The 22,220-nt window shown below is 37.0% G+C and overlaps 1 protein-coding gene across 1 annotated transcript in view; it reads right to left on the bottom strand.

Annotated features, from left to right (window-relative positions):
- LOC131524835 (protein jagged-1b) overlaps positions 1-22,220 on the bottom strand; it is a 73,930-nt gene that overhangs the window by 50,226 nt on the left and 1,484 nt on the right. Inside the window, exon 2 of the mRNA XM_058752190.1 lies at positions 15,988-16,305. Coding sequence (XP_058608173.1) covers positions 15,988-16,305 — 318 coding nt within the window. The remainder of the gene's footprint in view (positions 1-15,987; positions 16,306-22,220) is intronic.

Here is a 22,220-nt window from a genome sequence, read left to right as displayed (position 1 = left end):
AGGTGTTGCCATGGAAGCTGTAGCATCCACCTAAGGTGTTACCAGCAGAGCCGCAGAGGGTTTTTAGAGAGGAAGAGACTAAATTAGAACAGCTACATTAATTATCTCTTTACTTTACCCCCAGTGACCTCAGAGAGAGAGAGAGAGACAAGGGTCCACTCTGTTGTTTGTGTGCTCTATGTAATCTCCTGTATGAATTCTGTCTACAAAACATGGATGCCTATCTCCAAATCTAGTGCTGGGTATTTTTTTTTTATTGCTTCACCTCAAAACTATTTACTTGTTTTAAAATTGTTTAGCATTCTCTGCTGTCCCTCATCCAACTTCTTCTGTCTTTTTGTTTTTCTCTTTGTGAAGGATGTATGGTTTCTGAAAGCCTTTAGGCAGTTTGGCATTTGGCCGCAGTGCGGCCCACAGGCATTTACTTGAATATTCATACACATAGAGCAGCAGTGACAAAGAAACAAAAATTACTTACATGTACAACTACACATGGGAAGCTTACAAATGATATGCATATGCAACTTTATTTTGTATTCAAAATAAAAAAATTGTTTGTGTTTTATAAAACAGCATTTTTATTACCAATCAACATTTTAATTGATTTATTTATTTTCAGGTTTATTTGACAGGGACGATGCAAATAAATAATACATAAATTTACAATGTGCCAGAATTAGAATTTTGCATCTACCGATTATAAAATTGTCACCCTAAAAATATAAAAGAAATAATCTATACATAATACGTACATGCTCCAAAATACATATAAAATTTACACTATTCCTAATACATATAGTTATATCCACCAAAAAAATTGTCTTTTATTTATTTATTTATTTTTTCAGTACACTTATTTATTACTGTAGTCTTGCTAATTCATTTTTAAAAGTACAAATAAAATTAAAGGTCTCTTAATTAACATGATATTTAAAAAATCATAATGAGTATGATCATTTTAGAAAATAAATAGGTAAGATAATTAGAAAAAACAAATGGAGAAACATCAAAGTCTCCAAAACAAGTTAATCAAAGGTTTATTTAACTAATTATTTAACTTTTTCATCTAATATTAAATTTTTTTTATTTCAGACAAATTATTTTTAATAGTTTAATAGCACTGGAAACATTTCAACAACATATTTCACACTAAAAATGAATCAAGTCCACTTAATATACTTGTATGTTCTGAAGTAAACAAACATTGTCAAATAATTGGCTCTTTTGACTGAAAGGCAGGACCTATAACAGCATATTGAGCACTATAGTTTCTCACGTTAAATGTTTTGGTCGATTTCTCAGCCACTCAGCCAGACACTGAAGGGGTACATGGGTTTATAAAAGCATGGAAACACATATTACACATTAGAATGCAAAACACATGATGACGTCTATACTGAAGCCCTGACCCCTACCCTCCTGCCCCTCATATCGCCCATGTTTTTCTTTCATCCCAGGCATGATTATCAGCAGCCTCCCCCTCCCACTTTCTCCATCCCTTTTGTCCCACCCTCACATAATTTCCCCTGTCTCTGAAAGTCAAATACTTTTCGGGTTAATTGGCTTGACAAAGGTATGTGATTTCTGAGCACTAAAACAACAGGCCTCCTCCAGTCATTCCCCGTCAGGGCACAACGCAGGGCGGGCGGTCCCTTTTGTCTTTCACAGGAAATTACCTTGTCTGGCATGTTCACATAAAAAACATGGTTAGCATGTGCTGCTCTGTTCAAAAATCTACTGAACTACATATGAAGACAACATTTTAAGGCACTATTAAAAAATAGTTGTAATGTAATATAAAATGGATTATTTTACCCGATATTTGCCTGCATCTTTTATTTTTATACTATTGAGCTGTTAGCTTAGCAACAGGCTAATGTTAAACTCTACCGGAATTAATTGTAAGTCCTGTGCAGAGTGCTAAATATTTGTGTATACACTGAGTTGCTGTAGCGTAGAGCATTCAAAATTATTCACTTATGAGTTTTTATGATTGTAGAGATTAATTCTAATTCAGACCAATGTGACAATCACCAGATAGTATCTATAGTATTGCTTATTAGACATTCCACGACCCAACAAATGGCAATCGAACATAAAAATGTCAGATGCCGATGGGGTAACACTAGCCTGACTGCGTCAGACTTCGTACTTCCGCTCAATTTCAGTTCGCTTCTGTACTCAGTCTGATATAGCAAACCATCTCCCAGTTTATCTCCGGCTCCGCTGCAGCCGGGCCAATCAACGAACAGAGGGCGGGCTGAGAGCCGTGACGTAGACGCTAAGCGCCGAATTTAAGATTGTAGTTTAGGTTTGGGAAATCTAAAACGACAGCGGACATGGAGACATGGGATGCTATTCGCTCTGTTGTGGAGAATATTCCCGGCATTTGCCAACTGAAGCCCGAACAAGAAGAGTGTTTGGTTCACATTTTGAATGGAGGTGATGTTGTGGCCCTACTCCCGACAGGTTTTGGGAAAAGTTTTATTTATCAACTGTTACCAATCGTCAGCGAGAAACTGGGGAGGCCAAAGTTCGGCAAGGCGATAATTGTGGATGTATAGATTTACTTCACATAATCTGCGAAAGTCGTTCACAGCCATCTTCACTCCGGTATTTCGCTGGATGGTTTTGTTTTCACCGCATACCTGTGTTTACAGCGGAAGTTCGAGGCGGCTGGGCCAGCGAATAACATACATCATAACCAACCATTATGTGATTGGCTTACGGATACACCAATGATTTTAAACTTCAGACAAGCACCCGCCCACGAGAAAGTAAACGCTTGTCAATTATGCCCTTCCAGACTCTGTCTACGAAGCAAAGCGAAGTAGCAGAGTTTGGTATTACCAGGCTAGGGTAACACACTGATCCGACAAAACCTTACCAGCCAGTCGGTGTGTGTTGATGCAGTGTAAACTGGCTTTCAGAAGGTTTTGGAACAGAGCTAGTGTATGAGTGTAAATTCATCCCCATAACTTAAATGAGAGGAGATGTGTTTACAAAATATGTTTACATAAAAATATCTCAATCATCAGAACACAAAAGCAGAGTACCCATGCCTGCCATGCTGTGTCCTGTGAGACTGATTGTGCTCATGCTTGTCATCTGCACTCAGCGTCTCTTTCATTTCTCTGAAGCAGCCTTAAGAACCAGTGAACAAATGAAACAGCCACTGAAGAAAAAGAACAGTCACGCTCCTACCAATCAGAACCACAGGACATCACAATGACCTGCTCCATTAAGTGTGGAAATAACAGCCCTCAGTGCATGAGTTCATTATGCAGGACACCAAAACCTGTATTTCAGGAGCTGAGAGAGAAATGGAAAACATTTGAATTGAAAAAAGAAACTGAGTTCCAATTAACGATAGAGGGAGGGGTTCGAAAAGGATCAACAGAGACGAGCGATGAAATGACAGGAAGAAATGACAAGGCTTGTTTAAATGAGTAGCCAATTAAAGTAACCTGCCAGTCAGAATAAACTGAGAGTAATTCCACCTCAAACCTGTGTCTGACTCCCAGCTATTTAATATGTAATTGTCTCAGCGTTAGACAGAAGACAGTCTGATAAAGGACAAGGAATTGTGGGTCTGGAGTAGATAAGACAAGAGAACACAGTCCAGCTAACAAGGCAGCACCCAAGAGTGAGTAGATGAAAAGAGAGAGAGAGAGAATGAACGTGGGAGGAACGTTATGGATGAGTGACTTTTGGAAAAGGACAAAATCATGAGGCCTGGGAATAGAGCGAAAGGGTGAATAAAAGATACAGAAGAATAACAAGAACAATAGAGCAGAGCATTAAATTATCATAGCATTTATCAAATCAGTGAGCCAGTGAAGTGACAGTCTAAATGTTTTATCTGCATGTTTCCTTAATCTCACCAGTGCCCCTGTAACCTGTTCCCTGTTCTTCTATCCTGCATTTTTAAGATCTTCAGTCTTTCACTCTTTTTTGATCAACCCCATATTTGTTTGTAAATGCAAAATGTGAGACACTTTTTTTTCTTAAAAAAGATCTTATATATATATATATATATATATATATATATATATATTTTTTTTTTTTAAGCAATATTACTTTGGCTCAGTATTATATTTTTATTCGTGGTTATCAACAGTTTTTATTCATTTTTGTTATTCATCTACCTTTGTGAGCATCACTCATTTGCTACCAGTAATCTTTTTTAAATATGAGCTATTGAAAACATCATAATATTAGTTTGCATTTGGTTTATTAATTACTTAATTTTAAAATTTGCATCAAAATTTGTTACTGGATAGTAGAAAAATAACATCTTTGGAGGGTTTCTCAAACAGCGAAATTTTGATGTCAGTCCTTTTACGAGCACTTCCTTTCATTCGTTTTCATAATTTTCATCGTTAGCCCTATTCGGACGTGACTAATTTTCTAAACTACGTTTGAGTTTTGATTCTTATCACCTGACATCTGACACCTGACTATCATGTTTATTACAGAGGTGGGAGGGTCTGTTTTGTACATCTGGGCATTGCAGAGATCACGCGCTCTGTATGCGTGCATTGCGTATAGTCATTTGAATTAATTATAATTACCATTAGTATAACCACAGTTTTACTACAATTACCATTGTAAAGCTATGGCTAGTACACCAAAACCATGGTTAATTTGTGGTTACTTTAGTTTAACTATTTTTTGTATTATTATTATTATTTATTTGTAGTAAAACCATGTTTCATTTTCGTAAAGGTACATATGTAATTAAAACATTATGTAATTGACTGCAGAAATGAAGGCGAGTAATCTTACCTGATGCTGATATTACAGTAGCCAGTCTTAACAGTTTACGTGATCTGACTCTTGATTTTATTGGGGGTTTTTTTTGTTTTTTTTGTTGTTGTTGTTGTTTTTTATTTCTTTGCTTGGAGGCAAACGTATCAAAAATGCGCGGTAGTAAGAGCGTCTACGGTTGTTCACGTTGGCCAAAACACACAAGGAACATTCACATTCATACGAGATTAGTTTTCTGAGAGTTTGCCGAAAACCAGTAATTTGCTCTGGAATTATTACAGAGGTTGTGTGAGAAGAACAGACGTGGCAGATTTGGATAGGATTAAAATCGTCAAATACGTCTGCGAAACACAAATTTCTCTAACAACCCCTTAAAAAACTAGTCCCACTAGTAATAAGGCTTATGTTTATAGTTTACAGCTACAAGGTGGAGAAATGTTGATGCGGTTATGACTTGTGTACTCACACAAAATTTAGAGGATTGAAAAAATGGTTAATTTAAAAGAGTCATCACTCCCAGAACTTTACACATATACAGTTAAATTGTGTTCCATTTTGAATGAAGGTGAGAAGAGAACGAGACAAGCACCTTTTCCTTTATGCAAACTCCCACTTCAATCCAATTTGCACACAAATGAGAGCACTATGTCCCAGTGTCCCCCAACTATACTGTCCCAAGGCTAGGATCTTATCTTCTGCACGTATGCGAATGAATGTTAATGGAATTAACATGGCGTGTCGATGAGTCAAAGCTTGTGTTTGTACGTGACTGCTGTCTTTACAAGTGTTTTCAGACGATGTGAGTCTGCATACAGATGTACGATAAAATAAAAAAGCCAGCGCATCACAGAGAAACAAAATGGTCTTGAAACAATTGCACGCTATACATTAGTCTATCTGCGTGATTGCACAGGAATGCGGTCGTAGGAGTAAACAGAGAGAAAGAAAGACAGAAGTCTCTCTCTCTGTGTCCCTGTAGTAAATGAGTTTCTCTGGTTCCCAGGCAGCAGGAATGTCCAGGTAACTGAGTGCTGAAACTCTCCAAAATACAACATGACATAATAGAAGGGGATCAGTTTACAGCTTGCCCTGGAGACACACTCGCTCATACTCTCTCACACACACATACACATAAATAAACACAAAACAGAGCACACATCATATTACACATGATACAGATATATAAGCACTGTTCAGATGGAAATTTACAAGAGCCAGTCGATATTTTTTTCCCATGTGCAATTGTGTCGGCTCATGAGTGTGTTTTTCCAGCTAACGACTGCATGTCTGTAAACCATGACCGACTCAAAGAGAATGCTGGCATCAATTTAACTAGTATGAAGTCAACATTTGTCAACGTTACCTTAAGTAAACACACAACAGCTATATTAATAACTGTTTTGACTATGAAACCACATCAACACAGCCTCTAAAACGCTCTCACAGCTCACAGAGCCATTATTTCAGGACACATTTTAATATATTTTCTTCTGATGAACTGTGACTGAAACATTTCCACAGAAACCTATGGATGGATTTTCTTTCATTCAGATTCAATCTTCTGAATTTGCTCTTTGGAATTGACATAGAGTCATGGATAAATTGCTTTTTACATTTTAATTGATGGATGGGACTCATAAGCCCAGGCAGGGATCATGTCTGGACATGCCCACTCCATTTAGCCAGCCATATCCCCTTCAGGTACATTCGATTGCCCATGTTAAAGCTCAGGATTACAGGTTTAATGGAAGAGGAATTGAGGGAAGAATTTAAAATGGTGGTGGTGATTTTGTGGCGGTGTAGCTTTGTGGTTGAAGATCTGGACTGGAAAGTGAAAGATTAAAGGTTAAAACCCTGCAAGGACTGCATGAGCTAACACCACTGTGTGAATCTTACAAAGACTGTAAAAATATTTTTGGGTGGTTGAAATAAAGAAGTGTATTTTGCACAAAGAAGCTTAACTGAAGCCTAATCACTCAGCATTAGCATAATATCTCATATATTATTTCAATTGATTATACACTACAGCAAGATTCATTACTGAAAGAAGTGTCTTATGTTCACCAAGGCTGCATTTATGTGATCAAAAATACTGTAAAAATGGTAATTTTGTGAAATATTATTAACAATTTAATTAATTAAATTTAACAATTTTAACATATTTTATCATATATTTTCAGCAGCCATTACTCTAGTCTTAAGTGAGACATGAATCTTCAACAAGGATTCTAATATGCTAATTTGGTATATTAAAAATAAATAAATAAAAACATTTTATTAGTGTTGAAAACAGTTGCACTGCTTAATATTTTTGTGGAAACCATGATAAGTTTTTTTCAGGTTTCTTTAATATAACATTTGGAACAACAGCATCAATTTGAAATAGAAATCTTTTGTAACATTATAAATGTCACTTTTGATAGATTTAATTGCTGAATTAAAGTATTAATGTCTTTAAAAACGGTAGTGTATATCATATATATAAATACATACATATTTAAACATCGGTATTTGTTATTTTGACATTAATTTATACAGATACAATGATAAAATCATTATGTCCAAACAGGATAAAAATCCATTGACTACTATCATCGTATCGTGATAGTGAGAATTCTCATGAAAGGAGGCTTTATTGTCTTCATGCATAATATAATTTATTATTCTTTCATTTTGATTTTAGGGTGAAATTATGACCCACACATGTTTCTGTGAGACTCATTCATTCAGCCGTTCACTTAACCCTAGGTGACCCAGAGGAACTTTCCCTGTAATAAGCAAAAGAAAAGTTTGTGTCAGCTAAATGCCACATTACTATAATTAGTATCCTAGTTAATAAAGGCTGTGGGCCTCTAATCAAATCTGCTCTGAGGTTTGATCTCAGGTGTGGGTGATTAATGAGGTGCAGGGTCAGTAAGGAGCAATGTGTTTGACCTCAGGCTGCTACTGGGAAACTGTTATAATAATAATAATAATAAAAAACGTTCAATCAAGTAATGATGTAGATTAACTACAACCCAGTGTTTAAAAAGCAGGAGCTCCAAAAACTGCTGCGAGTGAACACAGACACCCAGAGTATTGCTGGGACAGTGATAAATTGCTTGAAATATCTCAGAGGGTATGAATCCAATCTTCATCAGATAACCTTCAGGACTTGGTTATCACACTCGCTTAAATTCAGCAGCATGCAGGAAATTAAACACACAACAACTGCCCTGTAAGGGAAAAAAATAGTAGAAAAATGGATAATGTCCTTTTCTGTTCTGTTCAGTTTACGGACATTTCCTTCAAGCCTAAAACACATTACAATACAATATATAATTCAAAATACAGTTATTAAAAAACGAATATGGAAAATTCCTTCATATTAACACAGTATATTGGGCTGTATTATTAGACTTTTCCTAGTGTGAGCTCAAAATCAAAACCAGAACTGAAAACCCCAAACTTTGCTTATTTTAGAGATTACATACAATGCTGTTTGAGTTAAGGATACACAAAACAGTTCTCTATGATTATATCCCTTCCTGATGTCAATTGAGAACAGATTTGGACAAGATATTGTACAAATACGTGTTTATATGTGACCCTGAACCACAAAACCAGTCTTAAGTCGGTGGGGTATATTTGTAGCAATAGCCAAAAATACATTGTATGGGTCAAAATTATCGATTTTTCTTTTATGCCAAAAATCATTAGGATATTAAGTAAAGATCATGTTCCATGAAGATATTTTGTAAATTTCTTACCATAAATGCATCAAAACTTCATTTTTGATTAGTAATATGCATTGCTAAGAACTTAATTTGGACAACTTTAAAGGCGATTTTCTCAATATTTAGATTTTCTGCACCCTCAGATTCCAGATGTTTAAAATGTTGTCCGATCCTAACAAACCATACATCAAGCTTATTTATTCAGCTTTCAGATGATGTATAAATCTCAATTTAGAAAAATTGACACTTAAGACTGGTTTTGTGGTCTTGTGGTTATATGTCATATTACTTATAATTACAATTTTGGTCATATTTCCCACCCTGCATGTTATTCGATTGGCTTGCTTTGTATTCAGATGGTGATTATTCAAATCCCTGAGCTGCAGTCACCTACAGAACTCCAATTCACTTCTAGTTTCAGATCATCTGACCCTCTGCCTTGTAAACGCACCAGTGTTTGTGGCGTTAGATGGAGGTAATAAACTCGCCACTAAAGCCATCAACAACAAAAAAACGATGATTCCCAAACCCCACAACCTAGAGTTCCCACACATCCACTTCCTCTCTATATCCATTCATCCTGATCATAGACGCTCTCATCTCTTCTTTTCTTGTCACAACGGAAGAAAGGGAGAGTGATGATCTCATTTACTGTGCGACCACATGAAGGCCAACAGCTTCAATCATGACACCATTAATCAGGAAACACTAAACAATAGAGGAGCCACAATGCGTTACAGTATGACAACACAGTTAAACAGTGAAACACACTGTGTGGGTCATCACTCAGGAACCGACACTTACAGCGTGAACCGAGAGGCTGGGAGGATCAGAAAGCCAGCGGAGGAGAAGAGAAGGGAAGAAAGCCAGAGAGAGAACAGCTCACCTTTCCTCATAATACCTGCGCTCACCTGTTTGTCTCCTCACCTGAGGCTGGGATCCTGATACCCCCCTCCCTCCCTCCTTCCACCTGAACCACCACACAAAGATGGACAGATAATACGGTTCTTTCACTCCCTTGATGCCCACAGAAATCCATTCACTCCCTCTCCCTCACCCTTCAGCCCTGCCCTGAAACTGATCCAGACAGCCGTTTTCCTCCAGAATTTTCTCACACTCACAGTTTAAACAGCCCGGCATACTCATATACACTCACACACTTTAATACATGCATTTCTACATTGCATCTGCTCAAAAATTATAAATAAATAAATGGGGCTGTATGATAATCGCAGTAAGATGTGTTTTATTCATAATATCAGAGTGGCTCAGTTCACAGTTAATGCAGGATCTCTGCTTGGGCTTTTATGTGCATTTAGGAATGCACCATGTGCTAGGTTTATTTTATTTACACATTAATATAATTTCCAACATTTTTGTAGACAGAAGTTTACAGCATTTCAGCAGTATTCTGCTGTCTTGTGTTGAAAGCTCAAGGGTATAAATGTTTGAAAGTAAAGAACTAAGACATAAATATTAGTATTGCAACTTATTGTAGTGTAAATACAATTATTTTAATTATCAAAGATTTTTTATTTTTCATTTTTACAGTACTAAATTTACAACAGAAATCAATTTCTGTCTTAATAATAATAATAAGGTCCCACTTTATATTAGGTGGCCTTAACTACTATGTACTTACATTTAAATTAATCATTTGGTACAATGCACTTATTGTGTACATACATGTTTTTACATTGTACTTATATTTTTAAAAATACCTATATGTAATTACATCTGTAATACATTTTTGTACTTACAATTATAATTACACTGTTGAACCATCCCTCACACCTTAACCCACCCTTAAACCTACCCACACCACCAAACCTGTCCCTAACCTTACCCATATCCCACCTCAATAGCAGCAAAAGTGTTTTGCAATACAGTATGAACACAAAAAGTACATTGTACTTATTCTTAAGTGTAAGTACATATTAGTTAAGGCCACCTAATATAAAGTGTGACCAATATTTCATCTGTGTACAGGTCATGTGATCATTAACTAACATGAAAGAACTATGAACATGTGAATGTGTCATTAAAATACTGAAATATCATCTTGGTTTATGTAAATGTTTGTTAAATGTTGGGAAAATTGTGACTTTTCTAAATTTCAAAACATTTTTCATCTGAAAAATGCACATCCCTAGTGCCAATCCACTACACAGAGGTCCATTTGCCGGAGGCTCTCAGACCTGTTATTCCGAGCCAGGACAGCTGGCCTGCATCAGATGATTTCCCCCTGCACCAGAAAAGCTCCAGCTAGCTTTGGGCTTTATTGAAAACATTATTACCACTTATAATTAATGTAGTTACAAAAATAATATCACCTTTCTCACCCTCATTACTACTGTATATCCTCCATCTATACTGTATGAGCAGCCAATTAGATCCTAAAACTTCTTTTCCTAAAACTAATTCTAAGGAAACATCACATACATCCTTTGCAGAGAAAGAAATCCCATTTAAATTGCTCAATGACAAGATGATGGATGAAGCATGAGAAACATTGATTATGAATACATTTACAGTTCTTTTAATAACAAATAATTAATGAAAAATACTTCAACAATTTAAAAAAATTGTACTCAATATTTGGGTGTACTGTGTATTTGCATGCTTACGCTCATATATGCATATTTGTACCGAAGAAACAGACGTCACTGCCATTGGCTGCCAGTCTACTTTTTTTGGCTTGTCATTTGCATGAATTTGTGCATTTCTAAAAGTTTTGATGTGTGCATTAGCTTGGTAACATGCTGTATACCTGTGTGTATACTTGTGGTATAAGCCACTTTGGATAATAATGCCAAATCAATAAATGTAAAAGTAAAGCAAATATGCAGATTCAGAGAACTTCATCATTCATTCAACAAAAAAAAACCCTACTTGCACTGGCCTATCAGTCTCCTACAGCCAACAAGGAATTCTGAGGCCTGAAGCTGGTTGTAATGCAGCACCATGGTAGACAGTAATTACAGCAAGAGTATACTGTAATATTTTACATGAGAGATATGTGGGTCATGAGACTCATCTTTCTTTTATTGGGGCTTTCTGTGACTCATCGAAGAGTTTGATATCCCCAACCGCTCCCTTTAGATTCTGATGATAAGATTGATATTATGTGCGATGACTTAGCATAGCGACAAGACATTCATGATCTCAACCACAAGACAAACAAAGGAGTTGGTTTCCTTCTTGGGCCTTGGGCACCTCTCTTTTATGTTTCTGTTTTTACTGAGCTTGTATGAAGTTGAAAAATTGTATAATAAAAAACCACACCAGTATTAAATCACAGTGGTCTAATTAAAGATTTGCTTTTAAGTCAACGATTAATGGTCTATTTGTAGTGATAGCGTCTGCTCTATTACTGCAGACAATAAAAACTAGTGATGTCAATTTTTCTGGAAAATAAGAGAGAATAAACATTTTTCACAAAAGAAAGAGCCAGAAAATGAAACACAGTGGGAGAGAAAGAAAGACACATTTTCTAGTCAAGGCAATTACCACAGAGGAGATAAATGCAAATAGAAGATAAACAAGCTGTAAATTATTATGTTCAGGTTTGATTTAACGATCAAAAACCAATTGTGTATTTGTGACATTGTAACCAAACTATTTTCAATGGTCGTGCTGATATTCAGAACAACAGCAGGACTGTGAATGTGATGTTGACTTTGAGACACTTCAATAAACAAGACAAATATTGAGTAAATGATTCAAACAAAATATGACCAAATAATTTGTTTATTTTTGCTCCATTAGTGAAAATGGTTTGGTGCAAATTTTAGTATGGCGAAAACAGACAAGCAGAGAGACAATGAAATGTCCCAGTGACATTATATAAAATATCAGCATGTATCTCTGAATGCAGCTTATCAAATCAGAGGACCAGAACTATGCTCATTATGTTACAAAAGATGGTCTTAATCTTCAGCCACCACAACACCAATAGATAAAATTAAAAGTTGTGCTACAATCTTAAACCCTCATCTTTTTCTTTCTTTCTCTCACACACACACTCTGTCTATCCACTCTAATCAATAAGTGTGTAATCAGTTTAAAGACCCATGCTGGAAATAACCAAACACCGACCGCAGCACTCACAGCGAGGTTCAGTAAAGATCACTGGCACAGAACGTCTACGGTCTGGCCAACAGTCAGCCAGCATTACTACCTCCATATGCTCGGCATAATGCCACTGAGGTCAGATCAAGGTTAAGTGAAAACTTCCCTATCAGCAAGTTAATAAAATAGCAGGCCAGCTTATATAGCTTTAAGGAAACCACTGCATGAGATTTGGGTGTGATCCAAATTTGTGGATAGTGGAAAACAAATGCTTCAATACTCTTCTAGTGTTGTTTTTAATTAAGCCAAAAACAAAAATTCTGTCATCATTTACTTACCATCATTCCAAACCCATAAGTGATTTGTTCATCTTTGAAAGCACAAATGAAGACACTTTTAATGAAACTTGAGAGATTTCTATCCCTCTACACCAAAACTTTGTCACTTCAAAAAGTTTTCAGCAAGCCGTTTTTTAGTCCATGTTGCTTTAAATGCTAATGACTCTACTGACCCCGTCCCTCTCTTCCATGGAGTGACGAGCAGACTTTAAAGTTCAGCCGCGAAACTGGCTAACTAGCACATTATTAAGAAAGGCGATATACAAAGATTCATAAAAAAAAAAGTTATACTCACTTCTTCTGTAGATGAAGCTGGATCACGAATGATTCATGCGAACATAGATGCATTTAGGCAGATTGGAGATCAGCACATTCCCTTCAAAACGAAAGTAACCTTAATCCTCTGTGTCTTCAGCGGCTCAGATGTCGGGAGTAACTGACAACTGCTATATTCATTATTACATCAGACAACAAAACGCCTCAATCGCTTAATCGGAGACATCTTGTCCTCCCCTGCAACGGAGTCGACTCAATGGCGGACTGATGACAGCTCTCTCAGGGCGGGTCTAAGGTAAGATGGCCATGTCAATCAACTATTGTGGGAGGGGCCTGTACATAACTACGTCATTCTGACAGGAACCTCAGAACAGCCTGATTTGAGAAAGGGGATTTTAAAATAGGGATTTAAAAAAAAAACATTGGGTGGATTTTTATCATTGTAGAATGGATGTGTACACACACTTCCAACACACATTTATGTTCAAACAACTTGTAAAGAGAATTGTGCATCCGATGACCCCTTTAATTACTCACCCTCATGTCGTTCCAAACCCGTAAGACCTTCGTTCATCTTCGGAACACATATTTTCGATGAAATCCGAGAGCTTTCTGACCCTCTATAGACAGCAAGGGTACTACCAAAGGTACCAAGGACATTGACAAAATAGTCCATGTGATATCAGTGGTTCAACCACATTTTTATGAAGCTACGATGATACTTTTGTGTGCAAAGAATATAATGACTTTATGCCACAATTCTTCTCCTCTGTGTCACCCTAGTACCATTTTGGAGAGCGCATGTATCGTGATAAAGTATTCATAAAATTAAGGTTGAACCACTGATGTCACATGGACTATTTTAACAATGTCTTTACTACGTGTCTGTGCCTTGACCGAGGTAGTTCTCTTGTTGTCTATGGAGGGTCAGAAAGCTCTCGGATTTCATCAAAAATATCTTAATTTGTGTTCTGAACATGAACAAAGGTCTGACAGGTTTGGAACGACATAAGGGTGACAGAAGGATGACAGAATTTTCATTTTTGGGTGAAGTAACCCGTAATATTTATTGCTTATGAATATTGTTACAAGTTGTGGAGGAATTCCTGTGAGGAAAACAAAGTCATGTCTATTCTCAAACATAAAACTATATAAAGACTATTCACACGAGCACATTTTAACATTAAAAATGATTTACACTTTCATTAATTTGATACGCTTCTCCACACAGGAAGAACAAACATGCTAACTAGTTACTGACCTGATGTAGAATTAGCTGAAGCAGACTGATATCTTTCTTGATCTAGATTGAGGTTTATATAAGGTAACATGAAAATAAGCAGGGCTGTCTCAAATCTGCTGCAATGGCTCTCAATTACAGTGCGCTGCAATTCCTTTTCTCACCACAATGTTACATTGGAAGATTGTGGGGCGCTGTAGAGCTGGGCGGGGCTCAGGAACTGTTTGCCCCACTTAGGCCCTGTTTACACTAGTGCGTTTTCGTTTTAAAATGAAAATGATCCTCGTCTACACTGGCGTTTTCACTGCGTTTCAGAAACGATCTCCGTCTACACTGCACAAACTAAAACACATGTCACATGACCATTCATGCAGGTACAACCATAGATATGTATAGCTAGATTCCCTTTTATTTAGATGGCGGACGAGTCTGCGTGCTTGGAGCGGTCGAATGGGGGATCTACCCATACATGTCTATGGGTACAACAATGAGCATGCTGCTATTGTTTACACAGTCGTCAAGGATATACGCAGAGCGAATGTGGGCAGCCACGCCAACGTTTTCAAAACCCTCCGTTTTGGTCCATTTACACTGAAATGCAATCCCGTAGTTTTCAAACTAAAACGGGGTCTGCAGCGTTTTCAAAAGTCGTAAACGACAGGTGTAACCGTAGCAAAAGTTATGCTTTTTAAAACGAAAACGCACTAGTGTAAACGGGGCCTTCGTATCATCTGCTGAAGCCATACAATGAATTTTATTACATCCTGCCAACTTTACAACTCGAAACGGTCTATAAAATCAGACAAATAGTTGCTGGAGAATGCTGAACACTTTTAGGCCTTCAAATTATTATTGTTTCAGTTTATATAGAGGTCTATGTTTTGCATGAATATTTTGACTGGTTAAGCTGCTTGATTCATAGTGATTTCTTTAACCATGACTTTTGAAGCATCAAAGTTTTGGTGTAATAGACTTTCAGAGGAGGGAGAGAAACCTTCCTGATTTCATGAAAAATATATGAAGATGAACAAAAGTCTTCTGAAATGACATAAGGATGAGTAAATGATGACAAAACTTTCATTTTTAACATGAAGAGACAACTTTAAGTAAGATCAGTTTATTTCAAAGAAAAGTGTAGAAACTGTGGCTCTGTAGTGTTAACAAATCATTGTCAGAAATGTCATAAACATTAACTCAGCCTTGATGTATTTTTCATGTATTTAATGTATTTTTCAACCAATGGCAGATGAGGGAATGTGTTCAGGACACTTGTGTGTGGTCTTTTTTGTCATTTTCCACCTGTTATATTTGTAAATTACACAGTTTACCTTCAAGAACTGACATGATAAGGGCAGCAGAGGTGAGGTCTTGGCAACCCAGACAGTTTAATGGTGACATGACAGCTGCCCTTTAGAAAATATCATCCTTATATATTTAACCACGCACAACAGATCAGAAAAACCTACTCTTTATCCAAGTGTCTTCCAAGCAGTTTTAGTCAAATGTTTCTACAACAAATGATGTTTTACCTCATCACTGTTCACTAAGCAGATAAATAAATGAGAGATGTACTCACTGGCCATGCGTATTTAAATGGGATAACAATTCGTCCATTTCTGGTATCGCTTCCCTCATTTCCATGGTGATGTAAGGTGTGGGAGTTGCCACCCAGGATAGATGTGCTGCCAGTGCCATATGTACAGGTGCCGGTTGGTGCAACCCGAGCCTGGTACTCCTTCAGACAGGCCTTGAAGAAGGTGTCACACTGATCACCTGATGAGCAGCGCTGTCCCCCACTGGCCTGGGGGTCACAGCACTGACCATTCTGTAGAAAGCCCTGAGGGTTTAGCCACTGTCGAATCTGGACCTCAAATGTGCCCACCGCACAGACAACCTATGGAAATTCAAAACAGCGAGGTTAAAAAATGGAAAACAAACAGGAAAACTGAAGTGACAGTGTGCAGGAAGTCATTAAGATGAGAAGCAGCACTTTCAGCCTCCAAAGGTGTTTAGAATTTAAATTCTCTCATGATGCTTGTTCATATTCTCCACAGTTACCGGCTTTCTGAAAACAGTTTTATCACATCTGGATGTTGGCTGGTGCAGGTTAGAATATCGATGCTGTTGTCGAGGCCAAAATATGATTATAAAATTGTATTATGTTCTTTTGTAATGTAAATGACAAGTATAGCGATTGTTATTATTAAAAAGAAATGCTTAAAGCAGTGGTTCTGGCAAAAAATTCAGGACAAGACAAAATTTGAAGGCCTTCTTGTCTAAGTTGATATGCACCTCTGGTACTTTGGTTGTAATAAAAATAAAACTCAAAAATATGATATAAAACAGTTTAATGTAATTGTGGTTGATGGTTTTATTTGTTCCATGGAACACAAAATTCAGACTATTTGTAGATAATGAGTCCAATTTAGGCTAATTAATGTACATACACACAAATGTGCATGAAATTGGTGCATAAATGATAAACAAATCATGATTCATCAATAACCTTCTTACTAAAATTCCATACTCAAACTACAAAATCAATAAAATGTAGAAATATCAAAAATCTGAAGAGACACTTCTCGACTTGTCTTGCTCAATTTATTAAATGTTTATGGAGCTTTTATTGTCATTTCTGGAGCTTGACAGCACTCAGGCCTGTTCCCTTATACAATGCTGCTTGAAAGTTTGTGAACCCTTTAGAATTTTCTGTATTTCTGCATAAATATGACCCAAAACATCATCAGATTTCAGAAGTCCTGAAAGTAGAGAACCCAATCAAACAAGTGAGAGAAAAATATTTTCTTTGTCATTTATTTATTGAGAAAAATGATCCAGTGCACATATCTGTGCGTTGCAAAAGTATGTGAATCTTTGCTTTCAGTATCTGGTGTGACCCCCTTTTGCTGCAGTAACTGAAGGTAAAGTTTCTTGTAAATGCTGATCAGTCCTGCGCAATAACATGTAGGAGTTTTAGCCCATTCCTTAGTGCAGAACCAACTAAACTCTGTGATGTTGGTGGGTTTCCTCCTATGAACTGCTTGCTTAGGTCCTTCCACTACATTTTAATTTGGATTAAGGTCTGGACTTTGACTCAGCCGTTCCAAAACACTAACGTTGTTCTTCTTTAACCATTCTTTGGTAAAATGACTTGTGTGCTTGGGGTTGTTGTGTTGCTGCATGACCCACGTTCTCTTGAGACTCTATTCTTAAACAGATGTTGTGATGTTTTCTTTTAGAATTTGCTGGTATAATTCAGAATTCATTGTTCCATCAAACATGGCAGGCTGTCCTGGCCAAGATGCAGCAAAACAGGCCCAAGCCATGATACTACCACCACCACCACCATGTTTCACAGATGGGAGAAGATTCTTAAGCTGGAATGCAGTGTGTTGTTTTCTCCAAACATAATAGCTTTTCATTTAAACCAATAAGTTCCATTTTGGTTTCATCCATCCATCAAACCTTTCTCCAATAGTCCTCTGGCTTGTCCACATGATCTTTAGCAAGCAATTTTCTTTTTGGAGAACAGTGGCTTTCTTCTTGCAACTCTGCCATGCACACCATGGTTGCTCAGTGTTCTCCTGACGGTGGGCTCATGAACATTACCATTAGCCAATGTAAGAAAGGCCTTTAGTTGCTTAGAAGTTACCCTGGGAACTTTTGCAACCTCAAAGACTATTACACGTTCTGCTTTGGAGGGATCTTTGTTGGTCGACCAGTTCTCGGGAAGATAATAGTGGTCTTGAATTTCCTTAATTTGTGCAATCTGTCTGACTGTGGATTTATGGAGTCCAAGCTCTTTAGAGATGGTTTTACCTCTTTTTCCGAAGTCCTGTGTAATCTCCTTTGTTTGTGACATGATTCACTTCCACAAACATGATCAGACTTTGATAGATCCCTGTTCTTTAAATAAAACAGGTCACATACTGACATTTGATAGTCATTGCACTGACTGAAAATACCTCTGCACAGATGGACTGTAATTTAATCTTTAAATTGCCTGCTAATCCAAGAGATTCACATACTTTTGCAACGCACAGATATGTAACACTGGATCATTTTTCTCAATAAATAAATGAGAAAGAAAATATTTTTGTCTCACTTGTTTGATTTGGTTCTCTTTGTGTACTTTCAGGAAAATCTAATGATGTTTTGGGTCATATTTATGCAGAAATTTAGAAAATTCTAAAGGGTTCACAAACTTTCAAGCAGCACTGTATAAAAGGACATCCAGAACATTATAATAAAATAAAGTTATGTTGATTTACAGAACAACATGAGGGTAAGTAAATGAAGACAGAATATTTATTTTTGGGTGAACTATTTCTTATAGACCCAAAATTGAAAAGCACTCAACTGCATTACCACAAAAACAGAAAAAAGATACTGTGGCAGTGGCGGCGTTTCATGTGTATGAATACAGATGAACTTGTTCTGAGTAATGCTCTAAGGCTCTACTGTTTCAGACTAAGCAAAATATGTGTATTCAAACATTAAAGTTTGTAAGATTTTTACAGTTGTATTCATACAGTATATGAGGGAGTTTCCTTCACATCCGACAACCTTCAAACAACACAAACACAATCCTCACGAGACCCCATTCATCCAGACAGATAATGACTCTAGTAGTCTTTGTATCTGAAGACAGATAAAGACAGAAAGAACAGACGATAACATTGATTCAAAGCAAAATCCCTTTGTCTAAATGGACAGCTACAGTCCTCTTCTGTGCTGTGTAATCAATCACCCTCTTCATCTGCATGCTCACTTAACTTTATTACCTCCATCTTCTCCCCCCAGGTTATTTACCTCCTCATGTCTTACCTCTCTCTCACACTTTCTCTCCTTACTCCTTTGTGTTAGTTACTTCCTACCCTTCAACCCCTTGCACTCTGTCTTCCATTCTTTCTCTATATCAATACCTCTCCATTCTTTTCTCTCCCTCTCTCCCCAGAGAGGAACACTTTTACAACACAGCTCCTATCTTGCCTTCTCCGACTGCGTCATACTCTTTTTTTTCACTTGGGAAAAGATCTCTTCTTCTCTCATCATTATGTTCAGACTTTCCTGTCTTCATTGTTGCCATTCTTTTATTCACCTCTCTTTTTGTCACAAAGGAGGAAAAGACACACACACACACACACACACACTCTGCAAAGGGGCGGCTGGGCATTTTAGGTACACTCAGTAGGACAAAAAAAAAAAATAATTAAAAAGATTTCCCAAAGAAAAACCTGGGGGAGACATGTTTTATCAAAACTATTGTAGACTATTTATTTATTAAATTAAGATCCTGAAGATGCACATACTTGAAAAATCCTGATGTGCATCAGACACTCTCTCCCACACAAATAAACACACACACACACACACACACACACTGATTCTCCTGTGTATACGACATTCCAAGCCGGGTCAGACAGTAAGACTCGGTGGTGCCTGTCCTCTCCCCGTGACCCCACGTTTAAGCAGGACCGCTGAATGGCTGCACTGTCCTCTCATTGTTCCATCATGGCATGTTGTCCCATTCCTGCTCCTAAAACATGGACACATCAAACACTCGGCAGATAGACCACCGGCCATCACTCTCCATCTCTCTTTCTTCCTCTCCCTCTATCCTCTGCCAGGGTCATTCCCAACATACCTGTATTTCAGCGGTCTCTCTTGTGGAGCTGCATCACAGGGCTCATTACCGAGACATTAAAACCCCTCAAAGACTCGTGCTGAACTCCTGCCATCCAACATCAGAAACAAAGACATGCTGCTATTTAAAACAAAAAGGATATGTGCATAACACCTTTCTGAGGGGGCAGCCACACATTTTCAAGAAATGTATTGACTAACTGTTAAAGTATTATTGCTGTCTAACACAAAAGGTAACCCTTATCCGTTTTATTCTCCATTCCTGATTTAGGCGTTTAACCAGTAATCATCCTTAATTTCACTTTTTAATACTCCCCCCACAATTCATGAAAGGCTGTACTGTTCAAATGGCTATCCTCCAACTATTAATGGACAACGCAGTCCACAATCTGAGTACAAGACAGTATCCAACACAGCACTGAAAACACAGCTGGTCTATCTGACACATTACTGTCCTGCTTCTTTAGGTCATGATTTGTGCGCATGCAATATACAGGCTCAACAGATTATTTTTAACTGGCCCACTTGGGCCAGTAGTTCCTTATATTAGGCTTTAACACTAAAAATGCTGGGTTGTTTCAACCTAAAATTGGGTCAAAAATGGACAAACCCAACTGTTGGGTTAAATTTTTAAATTGAAATTTTAACCCAACGGTAAGGTTTGCCCATATTTGACCCAATTTTAGGTTGAAACAACCCAGCATTTTTGCCACAAATATAATCAATAATAATAATAGCCATAATAAAAATATAATCACATTTGCAAGTTAGTGATATTTTTGCATGAATCATCAAAAAAAGCTATAATATAGGCTAACTCCATGACATTCATTAACACTCTAAAAAATGCTGGGTTGTTTTAACCAAATGCTGGGTCAAATATGGACTAACCCACATGTTGGGTTAAAAAAAAAAATTCTGGAAACTGTGGCATTTGAGAGATTACTTATAATATTTATTATATAATCTACTATTTTCATACTTATTCAATAAATTTATATAGATTTAATTAATAATAAGAAATTATTAATTTTATTCAGCAAGGACACATTACATTTTTCAAAAGTGAAATTAGAGACATTTATAATTTTACAAAAGATTCCTACTTTCTATTTTGAAGGATCATGTGACAATAAAGACTGGAGTAATGGCTGCAGAAAATTCAGCTTTGCCATCACGTGAATCAATTTTATATATTAAATTTGTATATTGTAATAATCTTTCAAAATATTACTGCTTTACTGTATGCATTTTTGATTAAATAACTTCTGAGATTTCTCTCAAAAATATTTAAGTTGTACCGACTAGTAGCATAGTGTATTTCATATATACATTCATATATAAGTTATTCTCAGTTTCAACCTCATCCAGCTGTAACTAACCTCATACATATACGTGACATAATTAAATAAATAAAAATTTAAATGTATTATTTTGAAGATATCAGCAACAATATTCAAATAAAATCTAAATGTTTGAAAGAAATAAACATATTCATGATTGATGAACAAGATTCATAAAAAGCGCAGTACTGGCCTGGATAGGTCAAGTGACATTTCCCTCAACTGGCCTCAGGCCACTAGGCCATCCTTATTGTTGAGCCCTGTTATTTATAGCCTAACTAACAATACAAAGCTGTTGATCACTTCCCTCCTCATCTCTTTTGACAATAACATAAAACCATTAAAATTCTGTAACATACAGGCTTTAGATCTTCCAAGAACCATCAAAGCATTCAACAACCAAAGTTCATACTGCAAAAACGACAGAACCAAAATATTAGCGTTTTTTTACACGCCCTCAGTGTCAGGACAGGTATGTGCATCCAGCAGTAACCCGCCAGAACACACACGCACTTTCTGCACTCAAAGGGTTCTCATACCCTGGATCTGCCCTCCACAGCAGGTAAGCATTCATCTCCACCGCAGACCAACAACCCCAGCGGAGACCTCAAAACCTGGAATAATAGGTGGCTGGGGTGGGATAGCATTGGGAGTAGATTCAGAAATGATGTGCCTTGGTTTAATTCATATTTTGAAAATAAAATGATGATATGTGTTCTCTAAATGAAGCCAAGCCATTTGGGCGGTACAAATGGATCAGCATAATTAGAGTGAATGAATGTTTTCTGGGAATGCAAACAAAAGCAAAATCACATGCCCA

Source organism: Onychostoma macrolepis, chromosome 18 (assembly GCF_012432095.1).
Source record: "Onychostoma macrolepis isolate SWU-2019 chromosome 18, ASM1243209v1, whole genome shotgun sequence".
NCBI lineage: Eukaryota > Metazoa > Chordata > Actinopteri > Cypriniformes > Cyprinidae > Onychostoma > Onychostoma macrolepis.
The sequence above is the reverse complement of the archived record's forward strand: the minus strand, read 5'-3'. Positions and strand labels throughout refer to the sequence as shown.